The sequence below is a fragment of a genome, unplaced genomic scaffold (assembly GCF_019419815.1).
Source record: "Pyrus x bretschneideri cultivar Hongxiangsu unplaced genomic scaffold, Pyrus_bretschneideri_v1 Contig86, whole genome shotgun sequence".
Lineage (NCBI taxonomy): Eukaryota > Viridiplantae > Streptophyta > Magnoliopsida > Rosales > Rosaceae > Pyrus > Pyrus x bretschneideri.
In genome coordinates this window covers 466,005-487,765 of record NW_025999827.1, presented here as the reverse complement: position 1 = coordinate 487,765, position 21,761 = coordinate 466,005, and the positions used below count along the sequence as shown (strand labels likewise).

The 21,761-nt window shown below is 38.3% G+C and overlaps 3 protein-coding genes across 3 annotated transcripts; 2 read left to right on the top strand and 1 right to left on the bottom strand.

The window, feature by feature from the left end:
* The first annotated feature begins 5,548 nt into the window (after window positions 1-5,548).
* LOC103954192 (kinase-interacting protein 1) lies at window positions 5,549-9,656 on the top strand. Its single transcript, XM_009365995.3, is given in 6 exon segments — window positions 5,549-5,864; window positions 6,391-6,681; window positions 6,684-6,749; window positions 6,752-7,788; window positions 7,790-8,701; window positions 8,703-9,656. Coding segments are annotated over 6 exon segments (3,264 nt in total). The 5' UTR covers window positions 5,549-5,770; the 3' UTR covers window positions 9,567-9,656.
* A 154-nt stretch (window positions 9,657-9,810) lies between these two features.
* Window positions 9,811-12,826, bottom strand: LOC103954168 (nicotinamidase 1). The gene is made up of 5 exons (XM_009365971.3): window positions 12,617-12,826; window positions 11,370-11,553; window positions 11,124-11,257; window positions 10,797-10,982; window positions 9,811-10,272 (listed from the first exon to the last, which is right to left on the bottom strand). The coding sequence occupies exons 1-5, from the start codon at window positions 12,755-12,757 to the stop codon at window positions 10,183-10,185; spliced, it is 735 nt and encodes a 244-aa protein (XP_009364246.2). The 5' UTR covers window positions 12,758-12,826; the 3' UTR covers window positions 9,811-10,182.
* Window positions 12,827-21,164: 8,338 nt separating this feature from the next.
* Window positions 21,165-21,758, top strand: LOC103954167 (protein SKIP34). The gene has a single exon (XM_048576211.1). The coding sequence runs from the start codon at window positions 21,293-21,295 to the stop codon at window positions 21,590-21,592; it is 300 nt and encodes a 99-aa protein (XP_048432168.1). The 5' UTR covers window positions 21,165-21,292; the 3' UTR covers window positions 21,593-21,758.
* Window positions 21,759-21,761: the final 3 nt, after the last annotated feature.

Genomic DNA, 21,761 nt, shown 5'->3' with positions numbered 1-21,761 from the left:
TTCTTTCCTCCAATTTGACCTACAAGTTCATCTATCCATGCCTGTGCATGTTCGAGCAACATTAACTCGGGCACCTTTTCTTCTACTGTTATGTCAAAATGGAGTAATTGTCTTAGCATTTGACAAGGTATATCTTCAAGTAGAGGTGGGGGTATCCCCCTCTCAAGGGAGATGGTCCCAAAACACAGATGTTCTGGCTTCCAACCTGGTGTAGGCATCATTACTACATTTTCCTAAGCTCTCCTCAGCACTTTGTATTTTCCTGTATGGGGATTCTAAGGTACATAATCTCATTATCCCTCCATCTTACTATTAGCCCTCTCTATCTCATTCTTACTCTTCCATTAAAGTTACCTTCCTTGCGTAGCTTTTTCAAACTTGACATTTCCAGAGGCTTTTGAAATGGTAGGGATCTTTAATGACTTCATGTGGGCCTTATACTGCCTTTGGACCCTTTTGATCATAGATGCTCCCATTTCTCTAACAGGCTTGCTATACTTCTCAACTATGTACCATTTACGACTAGTCGCGCTGAATCCTTCTTAGTAACTGGAGGAATTAAGTTCCTAGACTTTTCTCTCCATCCCTGCCTTGAACTGCCATGATAACTTGGCCTCGATGACCTCACTTCTTCCCACTTTGGCATCTAGGCTTCCTTATCCTCAGCTTCTTCAGAGACTTCATAATTTCTTAATACCTTAGACAAGCCTTTAGGTTCAAAGTTTCTACCCAACCTCTGGAATACATTCTTGGCAGTTTCCTTTTTTGTTGCCTACACAACACCTCTGCAGGCATTATGTTCTCTTTTCTCTTTTCTTTTGATTAATTCTTGCTCAATGATTGCTCCTGATGCTGGCACCTCGAGCTCACACTCACACTGGCACTTGCTACACAACATTACTCCCTTAACCACAACTGTCTGTGGTTTATCAGGCAAACCTCTAACTCCTTCTGTAGGCCTGATAACTTATTTTCTTTCTCTTCTAGCTTCCCAGGTAACCTTTGCCTTCCCTTTCTTTACCTAGTTCAGGTTAATCATGTTTATTGGGGCTTCTGGGAAGAGATTTGTATCTATCATCATATTTGCCTGAGGTTTCTCCAGCAATAGTTTTCCCTTAACTATCAAGTCATGGATCCAGTCCCTGAATTGTACACAGTTGGTGATAGAGTGATTAAAAGTGTAATGTAGCTTGCAATACTTCTTTCCTCTCAATTCTTCAGGTTTAGGCATTTTTTTAGTGCTGTCGGGCACAATGATTCTTGCCCACACCAATTCTTCATAAATCTCTTACGCCTTAGTCAAATTGAAAGAATAAGCCTGGTAATTTGGAGGCTTCATGGGCATAAATCCTCCATCATTCATCACTACTTTTTTATCTTTCACTAGCTGGACCAACCCCTTCACCATTAACAGTTTGAAATGAGTGGTTATCTTGGCCGCACACATCTCTATTCCCTCTTCTCCATTGTTATCACTTTCTCTAAGCTCAGGACTTTCAAACTCCAACTGGTGAATTGCAGCTTTGTTTTTGTAGAAGGGAGGCACCTTGGACGAGTGTTTCACTTGTTGTTCTTCGATCAACAACTTCTCATACTTCATGGCAACAATTACGAATTCTTGTAGCTCATTGAATTGCACATCATAAAACTTTTTTCTCAAGGGCAGTCTCAATGCATTCTAAGCAATGGATATAAGTTGGGCATGGTTGATAAGGAATTGGCACCTCATCTTTGTCTTCTTAAACCTCATCATGAAGTCCTCTATGGACTTGTACTCATATTGTTTCACCTTAACTAGGTCATTGATAGTCATCTCGAGCTCTACCCTATAACACTGCTCGTGGAAAACCATCTTCATCTGCCCTCAGTTGGTAATGGAATTAGGGGGTAATAAAGAAGACCACTAAGATGCTAGGCCTACCAACGAATTCCTAAACAACCTCAACTTGTAGTTAGGATTGTCTTCAAATGCCACACAGTAGTTGAAAAACTTGAAGATGTGGTCTCTAAAGGACACATTACAGTCCTCCCCACTGAAGGTTGGGAATGCGGGCATCTTGAAGTTGAGGGGAAAAAGGTTCTGCTCATCAATATACTCGGGGTAGGGTTTCTAGTAGGTGATCCTGAATAGCGGGTGAGCTTGTGGTTGGGCATTTTGGACCACCATCCTTCTTAGCTTAGCCAACTCATTTCTAAGTTGTTGATTAGCTGCATTATTGTGTGGAATGTAAGGAGGTCCCCACTTCTAGCTACGATTATTGCCCAAGAAAGTCTTTTTCTTTGGTTTAGGCTGTCTCCATCTAGCCTCTCTTCCCTTATCAGCCAATAATGGTGGCTTATAAGAAGGAGGTTTACCCGCAGCTAAGATCACACCTTTCCCACTGGATTACCCAATTTGATGAGTCCTCCCATACTTATTTCCATTATGCCCGACCTGCCCCCTACTATCTGGTGGAAATAATAAACGGTCGGGCAAATTTGCCTCTAGGATCTCTTCTACTCCTGGTTGATTGGTTCCAGGTTCCACTTTCTTCTTCCCCTTATCTTTTATTTATTTATTTATTGATTTATTTTTTATTTTTTTTCTCTCAAGCAAAGGGAATAGGCGAATCACTGGTTCCTTCTCAGGACTTGCTTCTCCCATCACCTCCCTAGCATAACCCTTTTTTGGGGTAGAGTATTCCAGATCAAATCTTCTTTGCAGACTCTCTGAAAGAGAACAGAGTCTACTCACTTCTCCTCTGGTTTCCAGAGAAATTTTCTCCATACTTTTCAACGCTTGCACCATGGTGACTTGCAAGTCTTCATTGGTCACCTTTCTTCCTAACTTCTTAGATGAAGTCGGGCTTTCCAGAATAGCTAGTCCTCGTAGGGAGGGAAATCTTCTTGATGGTCTGCCATGTTTGACCTTGGTAGACATCAAGATGGCCCGTACAACATCTCTGCATTCCACCTGAAGGTTCTCTCGTTCCTTCTTCTTCTTGGCATACAAGAAAATGGGTCCCACTAGGCATGCCAAAACTATATTCGAGGCAAAGGTGGATGGCCCCTCGCACAACTCCCTAAGAGTGAATGACACTTTTGGTGATGTTGGTTGTTGGGTGATCTCTTGCTACTTGGTATGCTGCAAAATGAGTTTGAAGTTAGTTTGAAAGGTGTTTTTGTGGGACCTTAGGTGTAAGCCTTGAGGCTCACAATCAAAATTAACAAAGTGTTAGGCGTGCCACTGTTATCTTAGTATACCAAATGTTGAAATAGATGTGTTTTTAGTGGTTACTTGTGCCCCAAGTTACTCAAACTTCTTGTTATCAAAGGACTGTCACAGATGACTTAAGTCTGCATTAAGTTCTTTTTCTTGCCTTATAAACAAGGACTTTTAGTGTATGATCTTGTATGTTCAAATGAAGGGAGTCCAGAGCCCTTTAAACCATTTCCTCCATTTCATATTATTCTTAATGAAAATAGGTTTATTAAGTTAACTAGATCTAGGTGCAAATGAGACTCTTAAGTAGGAAATAACTAGTGATAACCTAAATATATGTTGAGAAGTATATTTAAACGATAGATCTAATAAATTAAAGGATAAACAAAGAGACTTAGGCAAGATTTCACCTTGTCGGGTAAGGTTAAACATCTTGCAACCATTTTTCTTTGAGTTTACAGGGATTGTATGCTAAAAGGGATGGATGGTAAACAGGTTTTACACGAGGGAATCGATACTACAACACTAGGGAAGGTAGTAGAGCTTTTAAATTAGACAAAAGATAGCTTTTCTAAGGAGACTATGACTAAAAAGACTGAATCTAGGTTGGTTTTAGCTTTTTTGGATGCAAATATAGGTTGAGATTGGAGTTTGTATGTTGTTTGATTGATTGTTTGAGTGTCCTTGTTTCTGTTGTCTCATCTTCCTTTTATAGGTGATTTGGCCCCACTGTTAGAGCTTTGTTCTTGGCCGAGGGCTCCTAGAGGCAGTGAGTCATCATGTGTTTACACCTTTATGCCATTAGAAAGTGCTTTTTGGTTGGTAGTGAACTGGTTTCTGTTAGTTGTCATTTCAGTCATAGGCACATGGCCTATGCCTTGGCTGAGAGGGCTTTAGTTTGTCTCTGGGCTTGATGTTGGGCTTCGGGCAAGTCCTCATTCAATTTGGCATCGTTGGGCCATTCTTCATTCAAGTCCAATATTCAAATATTAACCTAGACACCAATGTTATAAATCATTATGTAAAAACCATCTATGCAAAAATCAATAAAATATAACATCATTTGATCATCAAACTCAAACTATATAAAAATAAATGATAAAAATTAGTAAAAGTATTATGAACCGTCTTTCCATTTGTTACCATTGATTTTTTATTGATTTCTTACAAAAATGATCTTTACAAAATCGTTTATACTATAAACGATTTCAATTATAAGCATAAAAAAAAATAAAAAATAAAAAAAATAAAAAAAATAAAAAGAAAAAACCAACAAAAATTGTACATGCAATATGTTGAAAAAGAATTTCTCGCTATCATTGAACAACCAACTCAACCAAGCATTCCTCAAATATATAAAGTTTTTTTTGCTTTTTGCTTTTTGGCTTTTTGCTGTTGTTATTCATCCCAAATATGTAATTTTGAGAGAAGACAACAAGACAACTACATAGGCATAGGCTAGACTAGAGTCCCATGTCATCATGCCAAAGCAAAGAAGAATCATCCCTCCAAAAATAACAGAAATACCCGTCCGGTCCTTGTTCCAATGATTTGGGCACCCAAGTCTGTTTCATGTCCTCCAAACTGTCCACAGGTCCACCCTTCTTAGTCCTTAAGAATTGGGTGCCCACCCATCAAATTTAGGTTGCTTCCTTAAGATTTATTTAACCAGAAAAGTCCAACGTCGGTGACACATTACTTGCACACCTTTTGCACCAAAATTTTCATTAGAAAATAATTACTCATAATTAACTATTCTTTTTTCTTTAGTTATTTTCTTTTTCAACTTTATTTTTCGTTACACGATTAATCATATTTTCATAGAAAAACAACGTAACTATTTATGTTTTTGATAATCTGGCACAGCCTACAGCCAACTTTATATTTGTTTTTGCTAATTTCTTGAAAATTTGAAAAGGGAGAAGAGAAAGGCAAATGGTTGGCAAAAAGTCACTTGTGCCGGCCCAGGCGAAAATGGGTGCCTTTGGAAAAAGCAAACATGCCATTGCCGGGTGGTGTTCTTTCCATTGAGGGACTTTATTTTACATATTTGGTGTCCGTTTATTTTTTAATTCTTTTTTTCTTCAACTACTTAGTATTATATTCTAATAATATTTTTTTTTACTTGTAAGTCAGAGATCTTACGTTCGATTTTATCCAAAGGCGAATTTGAGTTATATTATTGCTAACACATTATGAGGCGTAGTCCATTCTCACATCCACTTAATTTAAATAATATCGTATAGTAAAAACATAAAAAGTTTTAATGTTTTTCATAAAAGGAAGTGGTTTGACAAAACAAAATATTCGGAGCGAGGTTTGCTCCCCTCCATGATCCTAATATTAGAAAGGTGACAGAGTTGGTGGCGTGCACGCACATTCCAGTGCACGTTCTTTCCTCCAGCTCGCTCTGTCTGTCTGTCTGTCTTTTCTTTTCTTTTCTTTTAATTTCCCTAATTAAACATTAATTAACAATAATTAAGTTAGTTAATATTGTTGGTGTTTGGTTTAGAGAAGAAGGGTTGCATGGTTTTGGTCTGAAGAGAAAGAAGACGACGAAGAAGAAAGATGTTGCAGAGAGCTGCAAGCAATGCATATTCATGGTGGTGGGCCAGCCACATCAGAACTAAGCAATCCAAATGGCTCGATCAAAACCTCCAAGGTACCCACCCGGCTACCTTCCTGTTTCTTTTTTTTTTTTTTTTTTTTTTTTTTTCCAGTAGATTTGGAGAAAATCGAACCCTGAACCTATACTAATCGCATCCGCTCTTAAACGAGTTTTTGCTTCTTGTTTATTGGATATGTTTTGATGATTTGGCTATCTGCATATTTTGGATCTGATCCAAATGGATTCAGAGATAGAATTTGTGTACTAGAGTTACAAGATTTTAACTCAATTTGTTTGGTTCATAAAATATAATTAATATGAGAGAATATATAGCTGCATGCATGCATTGAGATTTATGAACGCCTTCATATTTCATTTGAAATCTTCCAAATACTGCAACTGATTCAAACAATTTGTTAATTAGATTTTGGTTAACTTGAAACAATCATTCATCGTCGTCGAAGGTTCTGCAGGAGCTGCTGCACTTTTGCTTGTCATGTTTAGTTTTTCGCTTATCCGAAAACAAGTTGTATGTATCTGTCTGCTGAGAATTGAACGTATAGTATTATGGAAATTGCAGATATGGAGGAAAAGGTGCAGAGTGTGCTTAAACTCATTGAAGAGGATGGAGACTCCTTTGCCAAGAGAGCAGAAATGTACTTCAAAAATAGACCGGAGCTGATACACTTCGTCGAAGAAACATACAGAGCTTACCGGTCCTTAGCTGAGCGATATGATCACATTTCAACAGAGCTACAAAATGCCAACAACACAATCGCTTCTGTTTTCCCGGAACAAGTTCAGTTTGCCATGGATGACGAAGATGAATATCCCTCGACTAAAACGCCTAGAAGGCCTCCAGATATCTCAAAGGGAACATCCCAAACGTTCCCCCGAAGGGTCCTACTAAAGATTTAAGGAGTCTTCTCACGAAAGCAACGAGAAAAATAAGCTGCAGCCTCAGCGATCAATGAAATCGACGTCTGCTAAAACAGTTCCTAAATCCGGCTTGACTAAACCTCAGGCACGTGAAGAGATTGACAAGACTCAGAAACAGATTCTGTCCCTACAAACAGAGAAAGAGTTTGTAAAGAGTTCGTACGAGAATGGACTTGCCAAGTACTGGGAAATTGAGAACCAAATAAAGGGATTGCAGGAGAAAGTATGCGTTTTGCAAGATGAATTTGGTGATGGAACGGTCATTGAAGATAACGAGGCTCGGAATTTGATGGCAGCAGCTGCTTTAAAGTCATGCCAACAGACATTGGTTGAATTGCAGGCAAAACAGGAAACTACAGCTGAGGAAGCGAGGGTTGAGTCGAAAAGGGTTAAGGATGCCCGGAAGAACTTAGAGACTCTTAAGAATGAGTTTCATCCTGATCAACCCAATCCGGAAAAGCCAAATGCAAAGGATGAATCTGTAAATGCAGCAAATGAGAAAAGCTTGGACCAGGAAGTGGACAAGGCAGCCCATCAGAAGCAGAAATTAGAGTTGTTACGGGAGAAAATTAAGGAACACTATGACGCCGCACCAGATTCATCTCTCACTGTTGCAGAAATGGCAGAAAAGATTGACGAGCTCGTGACTAAGGTGATCAGTTTAGAGAGTGCAGTTTCATCACAGACTGCTCTAGTCAAGAGACTAAGAAGCGAAAATGATGAGATTCAAGAACAGATTAAAAATCTGGAAGGTGATAAGGCAACTCTCGTCGGTGACAAGAAAGACTTGAGCGAAAAGTTGAAGGAAATGGAGGAAAAGCTGCATGAAGTTCAGGATCTCAACCAAAGTGTTGAAAACCAGAATGACAATCTCCAGACACATTTTACTGAAGCGACTTGTAATCTCGATCACATTTCTCATAAACTGGAAGCCGTGAAGCCAGATGAGGAGGTCAAGGTCACAGGCTCATCAGAAACAAAAGAGGAATCTCTTGTTGAAACCAAGTTGCAGAAACAGCTTGAAGGAGAAGTAAATGCAGGTTAATCCTGTTGCTGGATCCAAGGTACTGCAGGAAGAAAAGTCAGATGAGGAACTGAAGCCTACAGTTTCACTGCAAAAAGATGAAGAACTTCCGCCTGAAGTGAGAGCGTTAAAAGAGTCAACAGAACATAAGGAAATGGCAAAGTCTACTGATGGTTCTGTAAAAGCTACAGATGCTCTCAGTACTTCTGCAGGAAAAGATGTTTCTCAATCCCTGGAAATTAAAAATGCGGTTAATCCTGTTGCTGGATCCAAGGTACTGCAGGAAGCGAAGTCAGATGAGGTTCAGCCTACAGTTTCACCGCGACAAGATGAAGAACTTCCACCTAAAGTGAGACCGTTAATAGAGTCAACCGAACATAAGGAAATGGAAAAGTCTGCTGATGGTTCAGCTACAGATGCTCTCAGTACTTCTGCCGGCAATCAAGGAAAAGAAGTTTCTCAATCCCCGGAAATTGAAAAGTCGGTTAGTCCTGTTGCTGGCTCCAAGGTAGTGCAGGAAGCGAAGTCGGATGAGGAACTGAAGGCTACAGTTTCACAGCGAAAAGAAGAAGAATCTCTGGATGAAGGGAGACCGTCCAAAGAGTCCATGGAGCATAAGCAAACAGAAAATCCTGCTGATGGTTCTCTAACAGCTACAGATGCTCTCAGTACTTCCGCTGGAAATCAAGGAAAAGATGTTTGTGAATCTCCAGAAATTAATAACGAAGATGAGCCAGATTGGCAGAAATTGTTTGTGAATGGGATGGAGGGCAGAGAAAAGATTCTATTGACAGAGTACACGATAACTCTTCGGAACTACAAGGATCTGAAGAAGAAGTTCAGCGAAGCAGAGAACGACCTCTTTGAAACATCAGTGCAGATAAAAGAACTGAAGAGTGCCAGTGCCATGAAAGATGAAGAGATTAAATCAGTTGCATAAGAAACTGGATCTTCTGCTACAGAGTTTAGGTAAAAGTAAAGACTCAGAAGAGCTTAAAGCTTTAGATACCGAGCAGACCCCGACAAGTATTTCAGCAGACAGGAAAGAGGATGACGAATTTGAGGGAACTTCAGAAATAGAAGAAAAATTCCGATCAAACATTGATGAACTGTTGGAGGAGAACTTGGATTTCTGGTTAAAATTTAGCGCTTCATTCCACCAAGTACAACAATTTGAAACTACCGTCCAAGATTTGCAGTCTGAGATATCCAAGCTTGAGGAGAAAACTAAGAAACAAGACGGAAGTAGTCATGCAAAATATTCTATGAAATCAGATGCACGACCAATATACAAGCACCTAATGGAGATACAAACTGAATTGAATGTTTGGTTGGAAAAGGGTGCGCTACTGAAGGACGAACTGCAGTGCAGATTCACGTCTTTGTGCGACATTCAAGAAGAAATAACAAAGGCTCTGAAGACAAGTGCTGAGGATGGTGACTTCAAGTTTACAAGCTACCAAGCTGCAAAGTTCCAAGGCGAAATTTTAAATATGAAACAAGAGAATAACAAGGTTGCAGATGAGTTGCAAGCAGGATTGGATCATGTCAACGCACTCCAAATTGAAATAGAGAAAACTATGGCAAAGTTGAACGAGGATTACAGGCTCGTTGGATCAAAGAAGCATCCACCTCCACAGCTGGCTCACTCTGAGAGTCGTTCACGAGTTCCCTTGAGGTCATTTATATTTGGCGTCACACCAAAGAAGCAAAAGCGATCAATCTTCTCCGTTGTGGCCCCTGCAATGCATAAGAGATACCAAGATTCAAAAGCTAAGTCATCTCAGCTGTAGATCGTTTCATTGTGTGCATTTTGTTTTTCTTTGCTTTCGTTTCCACTTTTGAACAGCATTTCGACAGATTTCCTCCATTTTTTCCGTTTCTTTTAGGTCTCCTTCCTTTTCGGGATTTTTTTTTTTTTTTTTTTTTTAATCCTCTCTTTCTGGGAGAGCATGTCATTTAATTACCATACATTATTGTAGCTTGTGTAAGTATCAAACAGCAGGAGCATTTAAACCATCTATTACCATTAAAACATGGTCTTTAACTCAAATTTTCATACATTATGTTGCAATGAAGCATGAAACTGCAGGATTTCGTTCCACTTCCACATAATAGCACGAACAGCATACATGATCATACAATTTGCCTTATTATTCAGTGAACTAGTGAAAGATGTAAAGCTTTCCTATACATTTATTGGTCACAAATCTAATTCTAAAGTCTTTATTCTGTGATCCTTCAAGCTGTCAACCGATAGTTGTAAAGCTTTTGGGATTTCTATACATGCACCACTTCTAGCTAACCTTTCATGTAACCTCCCACTTAACATATAGAGAACATCCTTTCACTCTTTAGAAACGGGCACCCCTTGCGAAAGAGAAGGCTTCAATGCCAATCTCTATAGGGTCATGGCTCTTTTGTGTCGAATGACACTTCTGACACTAACTTCGCTCCTCTTCCTTTGGCCATGTAAAGGCCTATGTGCTGCATCAGCTCCTGGAAAAAACATTCAAAATATCAAGCATTAAGAACTCTGTTACTTGAAACACGGATACTTGACAGCATTCTCCACTTGACGATGGATCTTAATGGGATTACCTATCTACCATCATTTCAAAACTTAGCATCTTAATACATCCATTGCTGACTTAATGAGAATATCAACTCACAGAACACACGTAGATGACACATATAGGCATTTTGACACACAGAATTTATATCTGATTGACGCAGCAAACCGAAAAAAAATAAGAAGGCAAGAAGAAGCAGAAAGAAGACAGATTTCTCTATTCCCCTTGCTTATACCTTATACTTTCTGGGATTACATTTTAACATTCAAATTCAGCGCTGTCTCAATCTTAGGTATCCTAAATCATGTGAGTTCAAATTATCTGGTCAGAGTTGTGGCTTTTAAAGAAAATTTCCAATTTATACACTGTCTAAAGGGAAAATGAGAAGTAAAAAAATAACATATCAGAACAAGGCAACGAGTAACGATTAAACGATCTGATCTGAAGTACCTGGGGATGAGCTATAACATCTTTGGCAGTTTTTGCAATCTCAACTGGAAGATCAAAAGTGGCACAACCACGGGAATACACAATGACATCCTCCAGAGGGGCAAGGAGACGATGATTTCTTGCAGACAAAGTGGTACATACAAAGTCTAGCACACATATATCCGTGCATATTCCTACAACCAAGATCTTAAAAAACAAGAACAAGAAATAGCAAAATTAGACAGAAATGATAGAATTCTGAAAGGGACCAACTAGCGAGTCAACATCAATTACAAACTGCAAAATCACAAGAGGATGAACACATTTTGGGGTTTAGGAAATGCATACAGCTTTTATCTGATTACTTTGAACCCAATTAACAAACAGATTAGAGCCATCTTTCTCAATCGATCCTAGAAACCCGTTAATGCAATCTTTGCGTCTAAGTGTCACATTTGGTTCGTTCTCCAACCATTGCAGGTCTGTGTATGTAATTATATCATTAAAAGAGAGCTACTAACATAACAAGACATAAGAGAGCTACAGCAATAACCGGAAAGAAAAAGATCGAAAACAGAAACAAAAAAAGGGTACCTGGGACTAGATTTGATTCATCAGTTCCAACAATGCAATGAGGAGGGTAAGGATGCTCAGGAATGTCAGGGTGATGAGAATCAAGGAAAGCAAAGACAGGCCATTTCTTGTCACAGAAAACACTGGCTAGTCTCACTGACTCTTCCACCATTTCAGATATTTGCTTATCAGGCTGTCTTGGCGCCTATTGCCAATTCCCACATGCATAAAAATGATATAATTCCACTAAAAATACAAACTTTTATATGTACAAAAACTTATAGCCTGCGTTTGGTGTCTAAGATTGCGTTGGATAGGATAACTCACTGAATTCAATGTTTGTTAAACAAATTGGTTTAGTAAGGAAGAAAACTTATCCATCCCCATCCCAAAACGTGTGGAAGTTGGTATCCGTTTTATTCATTCAACATACATTAAATCCAGTAAATTATCCGTCCAAATCTCATATGTGACACCAAACTAAGATGTAGAGTAATACATCCAAAATCTTCTGAATTGGTTTTACTGTTCATTTAGGAGGGTGTATTTAATTGAGATTTTGGATTTAATGGATTTATAAATTATGGATTTTGATGGAGCTTAATTGATTTGTAGTGAATAATATATAAAATTTTAATTCAATTCCCTCGAAATCTCGGTGGAAGATATGAGATTTGTGATTGCTTAAAATATATTACGAAATCTCTCTAATTCCCTCAAATTCCTCAACTTTTCAAATTCTTTAAAACAAATTCCTTGAATTCACGTAAAATGGTATAAACTTTTTAAAAATCCTTATTGAATTTGAATCCCCCTGGATTCTTAAGGATTTTAATGAACTATTCTGAAAATTTTGATTGAATACAAATTGAATTTTAACGAATCACTTAAAATCCTAATTAAACACTCCTCGATTCATTAAAAATTTAAAATCTCCTAAAATCCCAATTGAATGCATCTTTATTCTAATCTAAACTTTACAGAAAACTCTAGCCCACTTGGATACGCCTAGGTCGGCAAAATCTTATTGTTGTTTTTGATATGGTTAACGCTTGGATGATTAAATTTGTAGATTAAATTTTGTAAATTAAATGACATGAAAATTGATGATTGAATTATTTCTTAGTTGTTGATTGACGTGCTTATTTACATTAGTAACACATTATTTAGCTTATAAATTTAGTTTACAAATTTAGTTTATCTAGCATTATCTTTCTCAAATTTGATCATGAAAAATAAAACGTCTGGAAGGGTAAGAATGAAATTACCAAATTGCCAGCACCAACGGTGCAGAAGCCATTAACGAGGTCGACGAGGACAAGACCGGTGGTGGTGTGACCGGTGAGCAGCAGGGATTCTTGGTGCACCGGAAGCTGCTCCTTCAACAAATCAATCGTATGAGGAACCATTTTTCTTCTTTTTTTGTTTCTTTCCTTCAACGTTTGCTGCTGATAAAGAAAATATGACCCCCAGAAAGAATCAAGTGACTTTTGGACTCCGGGTGAAGGAAGGAACCTTGACCAAGAAAATGAAAGGGGTTTTGGACCGTTGGATTAGATAAGTTAGTTGAGTAAAGAATCTCATGCTGACAACCACAGCAAATAGTCCAGCAGTAAGCGCTAATTTCGACTCCCAAAATACAAAAAACAAGGTGGACTCGGACTCGAGGCACAAGCTGATGAGTTTGCTTGACTATGGTCAAGAGAGCTGAAATGTCTCTGTCAGTATTCTCGGCTGCTGAAATAGATGAATAACCGTGATTTACCAACATTTGTCTCTCTTAAAAAAAAAAAAAAAAAAAAAAAGAACCTCATACTAGAATACGGTCCTCATATGTTTTCATTCTACTAAAAAAATACAAGCATTATTACTTTTTAGATCATACTTTATAAAATATACCGGGGTAGTAGTTAGTGCCTGAATTTCTCGTTAAAAAGAAATCAACAATTGCTTCACCATGTAATATCTCTCAAATTATTAATATACTTTTATTATATAGTCCACATGTCATAATATAATATCTTACATAACGGTATTCTCAGCATATTTTCACTATTTTATTTGAGCTGATACAGAAACCCGAAAAGAATGGAGGAACAGAAAGATACAAACAGCAACTTTGGTTTTTGGCATTTGGGTTTACACGACGGTTGGTATTTGGTACCATTTTGCTTTTTTGACTTTTAAGTAGCTTATCGCTTCCTTGAAAACTTGGAAAACAAAAGAAACAAAAACAGTGGGATTCTTCTTCCAGCCAATCAGCAACCCATGAGGAATGGACACGAGTGTAATTGCAGCTATTGTATCTGAAGCCCAAACAAGTTGCCGAGCACAAGGCCCAATTTTAATTGGGCTCCACCTCAGCCTGAAGAACAAAAACGAAGGGCCAGGCCCCAAGTAACTTATTACACCTTTATTAAACTATTTTAGCTCAAATTGAAAAATATAAAAGGAAGAAGTTGCAGTTCAATTGATTACAAATATTTTATCTTATATTCGGAACTTCGAGTTTGTGTTAGGGGTGGGCAAATGGGCATGGACTCGTGGGTAGGGGCAAGTACTAGCAGTTCGGGCCAGATTGGGGACGGGTCTATATTATTTATATAAAAAACAAAGCAGGGCAGGTCAGTTCCAAATTTCTAAAGACAGGACCATATCCATTGAACCTGTATGCTCAAATCTCACGCAAACACACAAGCCTCACCAAGCCTAGCCTCACTCAGTTTACTTTCTCGAAGACTCTCCCAAATTCAGACCAAATCTTCTCTCCTCAGTCTTTCCTCTCGTATCTTGATCTCCTCCCTCTCAATCTCTCTCTCCAGAGTCCAAACTAACTCTCCTCCCTCTTGATTCTTAATCTCTCTCTCTATGTCGAACTCAAAGGGACGAACGATGAAGTTAGTTTCTCTTTGTGTCGAACTCGAAGGGATGAACGATGACGTTGAACGACAAATTAGTCATCTTCTCCGTCTAAGAAGACGAAAATTGCGAGGGGTCGTCCTTTTTAATTTCTTCAATTTTGAATCGTTATCCAAGAAGAAGAAGATTTAAACCTTCAATCTTGCCCCAAAATTAACTTCGATATTCGTTGTCTAATATGGGAATACCCATATCCAGATTAAACTTATCCTTCCCATTCTTTCACCTATTCATCCTTGTTTAGTTCTCCCTCAGAATCTTAACCATCAAGTATTTTCAATTTTTTATATTGTCTCTTTGATTGCTAAGAAAAATAAAGGAAATGTTCAATCTTTGTGGTAATGCAGTTGTATAGTTTGAATCTTTGATGGTGCTCCAAATCGGAGAAAACTGTGGGATCAAATAGATTGGAGAAGATGAAGGGGAACAACTTGCTTGTTGTCCACTCAATGTGGTCCGACTTAGCCGATTTCACAGCGCTCTTTACTGGTTCTTGACTCGCACGTCTTGAGGAAGATGACCGAGGAAAACGGTAACTACATCTGGGGAAAACTTGTTCTCCCATGGCCGATTCCTTTATGTCCCAACTGGCCTGTGCCCACCCCTAATTTGTGTTGCTGGGAAGATGTCCAACTTTTTGTTTTTTTTGTTTTTGAACAAACAATATTATCTACACTAAGGGTGATGGGAGATGGGCTTAGCCTCATAATGGGCTAAGCAATAATGTGGTTCAAATTCGGCTTTGGTGAGAAACGAACCTAAGACCTCTTACTTGCAAATGAAAAGGAATATCACTAGACCGAGTAATAAGTGGCGGGAAGATATCCAACTTAGCCTCATATCTAAATGATTTACGAGTACTATGAGATTGAAACCAAGTTATTAAGGACTGAATTATAAAATGTCAAAGAGAGGAGATTTTTTTTTTTTGGTCGGATGATATATTTTATGTTAGATGGATGTTAGATTAGTCATCAACGGGGTTTAAACCCACGCCGTCATGCAAGGGCTTAACTCATTTCCACCATTGTGGTAAATGACCACTTGCACAAAAAAAAAAAAAAAAAAAAAAAAACCAGAGGAGATTAGAAATGCATCAACGATCATCACAAGTGCATTTATGTGAAATTTGTAAATGACTCATTTTAAGTAAGGATTTGCAAATGTTAGATCCCACATCGCCCATAGGAGTGGATCCTTTATGCCTCATATGTGTACATGCCCACCTCCTTTAGCATGAGGCCTTTTGGGAGCTAACTGGTTTCAGATTCCACCGGAACTTCGAAGTTAAGCGAGTTTGGGTTGGAGCAATCCTATGATGGGTGACCCACTGGGAAGTTGCTCGTGCGTCCCCAGAAACAAAACCATGAGGGCGTGGTCGGGGCCTAAAGCTGACAATATCGTGCTTTAGTTGAGTTGTGCTTGGGATGTGGTGGAGTCCGGGTCGGGATGTGACAATTTGATATCAGAGCCAATCCCTGGCCAAAACTGTGCCGACGAGGACGTCGGGCCCCTAAAGGGGTGGATTGTTAGATCCCACATCGCCCAGGGGAGTGAATCCTGTATGCCTTATATGTACATGCTTACCTCCTTAAGCACAAGGCCTTTTGGGAGCTCATTGGCTTCGGATTCCATTGGAACTCCGAAGTTAAGCAAGTTTGGGCTAGAGCAATCCCAGGATGGGTGACCCCTTGGGAAGTTGCTCGTGAGTTCCCAAAAATAAAACCGTGAGGGCGTGGTCGGGGCCCAAAGCGAACAATATCATGCTATAACGAAGTCGTGCCCGGGATGTGGTGGAGCCCGGGTTAGGATGTGACAGCAGATCTATATCGCATGCCTTTGCAATGGACATAAAGGGTATTTCTAAATGATATTTAACATTTTTTGCTCTATTCATTCATAACATGATCTCAATCCCTTAGGACTTGAAAATTCTTTACCCAAACATAGCGAAAAGAAATGATCACCTAGGATGTTGAAATTTGTGGGAGCCAAAAATTACTCCTCCACTAAACAAGCCACTAGCATGCTAAACATGAGGAGTGGGGCTAAAATAAAGGAACATAATAAGATACTTCATGTAATGTGGAACATGGAGAAATAGAAGGAAAGTGAGACCTGGAGCCCAAGACTTGAATGCCTATAAAAGGCTAATAATCCCACCAGAAAAAAGGGAAAAAAGAGAGTATAAGATTGTTCTATATTTTATAAGTATTCTGAACAAACACTGACTTGAGCATTGGAGTTTTTGTTGTGTAGGTCCCCCGTTCTCATTGTTAACAAGCGATGATGGTGTCCAAGGCTTCTCAACATGTTCAAGATTACTTGTTGGTGAAGAATTGGAGTACCCAAAAGTTTTTGCGCCAACAATTGGCGTTGTCTGTGGGAACCGTACAAAAAGCTATATTAAGGAGTAAAGAACAAACTATTCTTCAAAGCTGCAATAAGGGAGTCAGTTAAAACCCTAAGTGGAATTTGGTGCTGAATCCTATTCTTTGACGCGGATATTGCATGTAGTCGTATTGCAGTTGTAGAAAACAAATTTACTTGGAGGTGGGGGCATATCCTGATTTATCCAGAGAAATGAATATTGGTACTAGGGTTTTGTCCAATTATATTAGGGCATGCGTTAAAGTTCTTATCAGTTCATAGCCCAAAAAAGAAGGAATATCATTCGGTTGTGAATGATTAAGTGAAACGTGCACTAACAACCAACGACCACATTCTCGCCTTCTCTTTTAGAGCAAGATATGAATCCCCTTACCTATTCCATATTGATTTTCACATGATATTTGATTATTAAAAATGTCTTACATGATTTCGTTATGGCTAAGTGCAAATAATGTATATCGTGTGTAATTGCATGAAGCTCTTTATATGTGCTATATATTATCCCAGACTAGATGTTTTGATTATTGTCTATGGTTACTCAAATTGGGGGAAATGGCTAAATCTTATGGAGTATCATACTATTCTCTACCTCACTTGTCATATGTGTGCATCAGTAGTCCAAAACATAAACATTTCTTATTTGGGGGATGCCAAAGTGTTCGATGATGTGTTTCAGTAATATATCATGCTATTTATTTAAGGTATAAAAAGATGAGTAGTCCAACTCATGTACTTGTTTTCTTATGAGATGGTTTCGTGTCATTTAACTCTAATTGAAAAATGACTCCAACAATACAACTTTGAACATTTACCATGGGAAAAGTCAGCAAGGATGAGTTTGTAAACATTGTTCTTTTCATTTTCACATTATGAGAAATAACTTAGATTAATAGTATAATGGAAAACAATTTTTTGGTTCCTAATGTCTTTCTTAGTGTTTTGGTTTCTTCTCTAGTAGAAAGAAAGAATCACCAACCTTCTTCAAAGAGAGACATCACAACCGCCGCTAATATTCGCACAACTGCCAACAACCACGAATGCTCCGACGAATAAGGCCATGCTAATCAGAGAGACCCCAATGTGCTGAAGCTGAAGTACTTAGTTGTCCTTGTCGAACTGAGAATGGGGGCACAGATTAAAGCCTCCAAATCGATAAGAATTCTTACACCCACTCTTACAATTTCATAAATTTTATGTAAGTATGGTGTTTTATGATTTTTCATTACTATAGTACAGAGTAAGGGTGCTATACATGTACACTTATATTCGGTGCATGAGCCATACCATTGATTAGTTAATATTTGAAGTGTCTAGTGAATACTCGATTGAATGGGGGCAGATGGTTCTTCAATTGACCATTATTTGAGAACAACTCATGAGTGTTTATACTATTCCTCAGAAGGCTATACAACAAAGCTTTAAATTTCCTTTGTGGACAAGGATTAAAGATTTTCTTACACAAAGAGCTTGCATCTTTCTTCTCTTATTATTAAATTTGAATATATAATGGGATGAAAACAACTTGGTTATTTGGCAGAAATCTTCTTTATTGGACAGAGAGACAAGTGCTTACCACTGGCATTTGCGATGCAATCTGCATGAAGAAAGGAGAGAACTGAGTGAGAGGAGTCAGATTTGCCAAGCACTTGGATTATATAGATAAGAACTATCTCAATTCTTTTAATCATGATTTATGATTAATGCAATTTTCGCTTTCTCATTGGCAGAGAAAACAAAAAATGTAGCCTTTTGGCTTTGAACTTGGCCATTAAGTTTACTTCGAGATTGAGCAGGGGGCATGTATGCTTGCGTAGGACTATAACTATCAAAAGGGTGACAATGGAGATAGAGATTTTGGAAAAGATAGAAAACCGTGCACTCAAAGCTTCTAGAAAAGGACATGAACTCTAAATTGCCCAACATGCAGATACGAATTTCAGTCTTTGTTAGTTAAACTCCAAAATCATTTTTGCATATAGACCTAAATAACTCTTGGGGCATCTAAAGTAATCATTGTTCATTGATATAATCTGAGAAAAGTGAAAGCCAATGCATTTTGTAGCATACCTAGAAGTTTGGAAAATCCAGTGAGGCTTAGACAATTTGGTCGATCAGATTAGCATACCAAAAGACATGAATGGGGTCAACAATATTTGTGATGGCAATTTTGCATTGTCATTTCTTGGGTATGGAGGAGTAAAACAGACAAGACATCCACCCATTTTGATTTCTCTAATCTCGTGTATCCGTGATAAATTATTGTCATTCACATGCTAATCTTATACATCAATTTGTTGTTGATTCATATTCGTTTTTTGGTCATGGAATGGTAATATTAGTGATCAGACATGAAGTATATGGAGCAAATTGAAAGCTGATCTATATGTTGTCCAATAGAGGATAAGGAGTACAGAAGGTGAAAACAGTGGACAAGATTAAAAAATAGTCAAGAACTATGCAGTCAAGGCTTTTAACAAAGGAAATGCACTTTCGTTTCCATGGCAAAAAACAGGAGAACCTCAAGGTCGCATGTTGCCCAATAAGTAAATGCTACAAGGCCTATGAATCGCAAGCTTTCACTAATGAAAAAAGAAGGGAACACTTTGCTTGATGGCCAACATCTGTTGATTTTATGATGAATAGTTTGCACCGAAGGGGCATCCATCACTTCACTCAAGAAAAGAAAGAAAACTCATACTTATTGCATTTCTCTTTAGCATTTGTTGAATGTGTAGATCGATGGCAATGCTTACAATTAAATTTTTGCTTAGTTATTGTTAGAAGACGGCAAATCATTACATTTGGATTTTGGAGGGATTCTAGTAATGTACAAATTCGTGGTTGAAGATTACAAATTGTGGGCCAAAGACCTAGACCCAACAAGAGCTGAAAGGTCAAGACTGAGGGCTGAGAACCCTAGATTGAATTATAGACAAAGCCCCAGACCGAAGGTTGAAAACCCAAAACCCATGGTCGAATATCATATGATCATAGCCGAAGGCTAAACTATGACTATATGATTGTAGCCGAAGGGTAAACATTCACCTATGATCGTAGTTGAATGCTAAACTATGACCGTATGAACGTAGCCGAAATCTAAACATTACCGTTATGATCGTAGCCGAAGGTTAAACTATGACCATATTAAGGTAGCCGAAGGCTTAACATTGACCGTATGATTGTAGCCAAAGGCTAAACATTCACCCTTTGGTTGTAGTCGAAGGTTAAATTATGACCGTATGATCATAGCCAAATGTTAAATTATGATCGTGAGATTGTAATAGAAGGCTAAGTTATAACCAATTGATCATGGCCGAAGGATAATTTATGACTGTGTGATCGTAACTAAAGGCTAAACTATGATCGTAGACACAAGCTAAACTATGACTGTAGCCGAAGGCTAAACTCATGATGATATCTCAAGTCGAATGAATTTTTGCAAAGAAAACATTTTTCCTCTACAAACCCTAAATTATATATGTTTGCAGGAAAAAAAAAATGAGGCAATGTGGGAGCCAAAAATTACTCCACTAAACAAGCCACTAGCATGCTAAACATAAGGAGTTGGGCTAAAATAAAGGAGCATAATCAGATATTTCATGGAATGTGGAATGTAGAACATGGAGAAATAGAAGGAAAGTGGGATTTGGAGCCCAAGACTTGAATGCTTATAAAAAGGCTAATAATCCCACCAGAAAAAAGGGGGGGAAAAGAGAGTATAAGATCGTTATATATTTTATAAGCATTCTGAACAAACACTAACTTGAGCATCAGAGTGTGTTTTTGCAGGTCCCCCCCGTCCTCATTGTTGCCAAGATGGTGTCCAAGGCTTCTCAATGTGTTCAAGATTATTTGTTGGTGGAGAATTGGAGTACCTGAAATTTTCCACGCCAACTAAATCCCTTACCTAGCATGATGGCAATTAATTTGGCCTGATTGGCCTTTGTGTTTTGTTGAAATCTCCTTGGATTGACCATTGAGAATCTTTTGGATGCTGTCTTTTATATCATTTTAATATTTGCAAGAAGTTGCTAATGGTTTAAGATTTGGGAACATATGCTTTTGATACATATTTTGACACCGATTTTGTAGGCCTACTTTATAATGTATTTCAATGATCCAAACAGTCTGTATTTTAGTACATCATTCATAGATCATATTGCAAAAAGTTAGACAAATCCAAAAACTATTATAACATTCATTTGTAGTGAGGAAAATTGATGAATACAGCTCTACAAAGAAATATTAAATTTCGAACGGTCAATATGGTTTTGCATTTGGATTTGGTAGACATGATTTTTGAGGTAAGATATAAGAAATAAAAAGTTCCTTACCTGTTTTTAACATAGTAAAACAACAATCACTTCTCTTTAAAAAAAAAAAAAAAAAAAAAAGAGAATTTAAAATTTATAAATTCTTTTAAAATTTGACAACAATACTTAAATGTATTTAATAGAGTATTTAACAATCAATATAATTTATGTAAATAAATGTATTAAGTACAAGGTCCTCCCTTTTAAAACTCAGCCCAATTTCGATATTGTAGAATGTAGTTGGCAAAAGAAAATAAAAATCTTCATTCTTCTCCTTTAGCAGCAAAAACACTTTCCAAACCTTCATTCATCAATCAAATCATGTGTTACGGTCAGCAACCACCCTTCTCCAGAGACAACCCGACCCCACAACGCGCCGTCCGACCGCGGAACGACAACGCGGTGGCGGTCGCAGATCTGCGCGGCCGCCTTGCCCAGACGGAGGCGCGGCTGGCGATAGCCAGGGCTCGTGAGGCGGAGCTCAGCCGTCGCCTGGAAGACATGAAACGATTCGTCTCCGTCATGGAGATCCTCGAAACGTTCCTCAAACGACGCTTCCGCGAGCAACAGGAATACGTAGCCCGACTTTTCTCTCCCTCTCCCCTGCCATCACGGAAGTGAAAAAAAACAGTCGCTCTCTGCGACATTTTATCAAACACTTGGTGCGCATAGACTTCCCCTTTTATTTTGGGTTCATTTTGCTGGGTCTGGATTTATGTATGTATTATACAAAATTACTACCAATGTAATGCTGATTATTCGAAATTAATCATGTGTTATTCTGCAATGG

What these genes read in the sequence shown, in the direction of transcription:
- LOC103954168 (XM_009365971.3), bottom strand. Translation starts at nt 12,757, where the DNA reads ATGGTTCCTCATACGATTGATTTGTTGAAGGAGCAGCTTCCGGTGCAC. An exon ending in AAAGTAATCAGATAAAAGCT is followed by an intron (nt 10,983 to 11,123) that starts GTATGCATTTCC and finishes TTGTTTTTTAAG; the next exon opens with ATCTTGGTTGTAGGAATATG. An exon ending in ATGTTATAGCTCATCCCCAG is followed by an intron (nt 10,273 to 10,796) that starts GTACTTCAGATC and finishes TGTTTTTTCCAG; the next exon opens with GAGCTGATGCAGCACATAGG.
- LOC103954167 (XM_048576211.1), top strand. Translation starts at nt 21,293, where the DNA reads ATGTGTTACGGTCAGCAACCACCCTTCTCCAGAGACAACCCGACCCCA.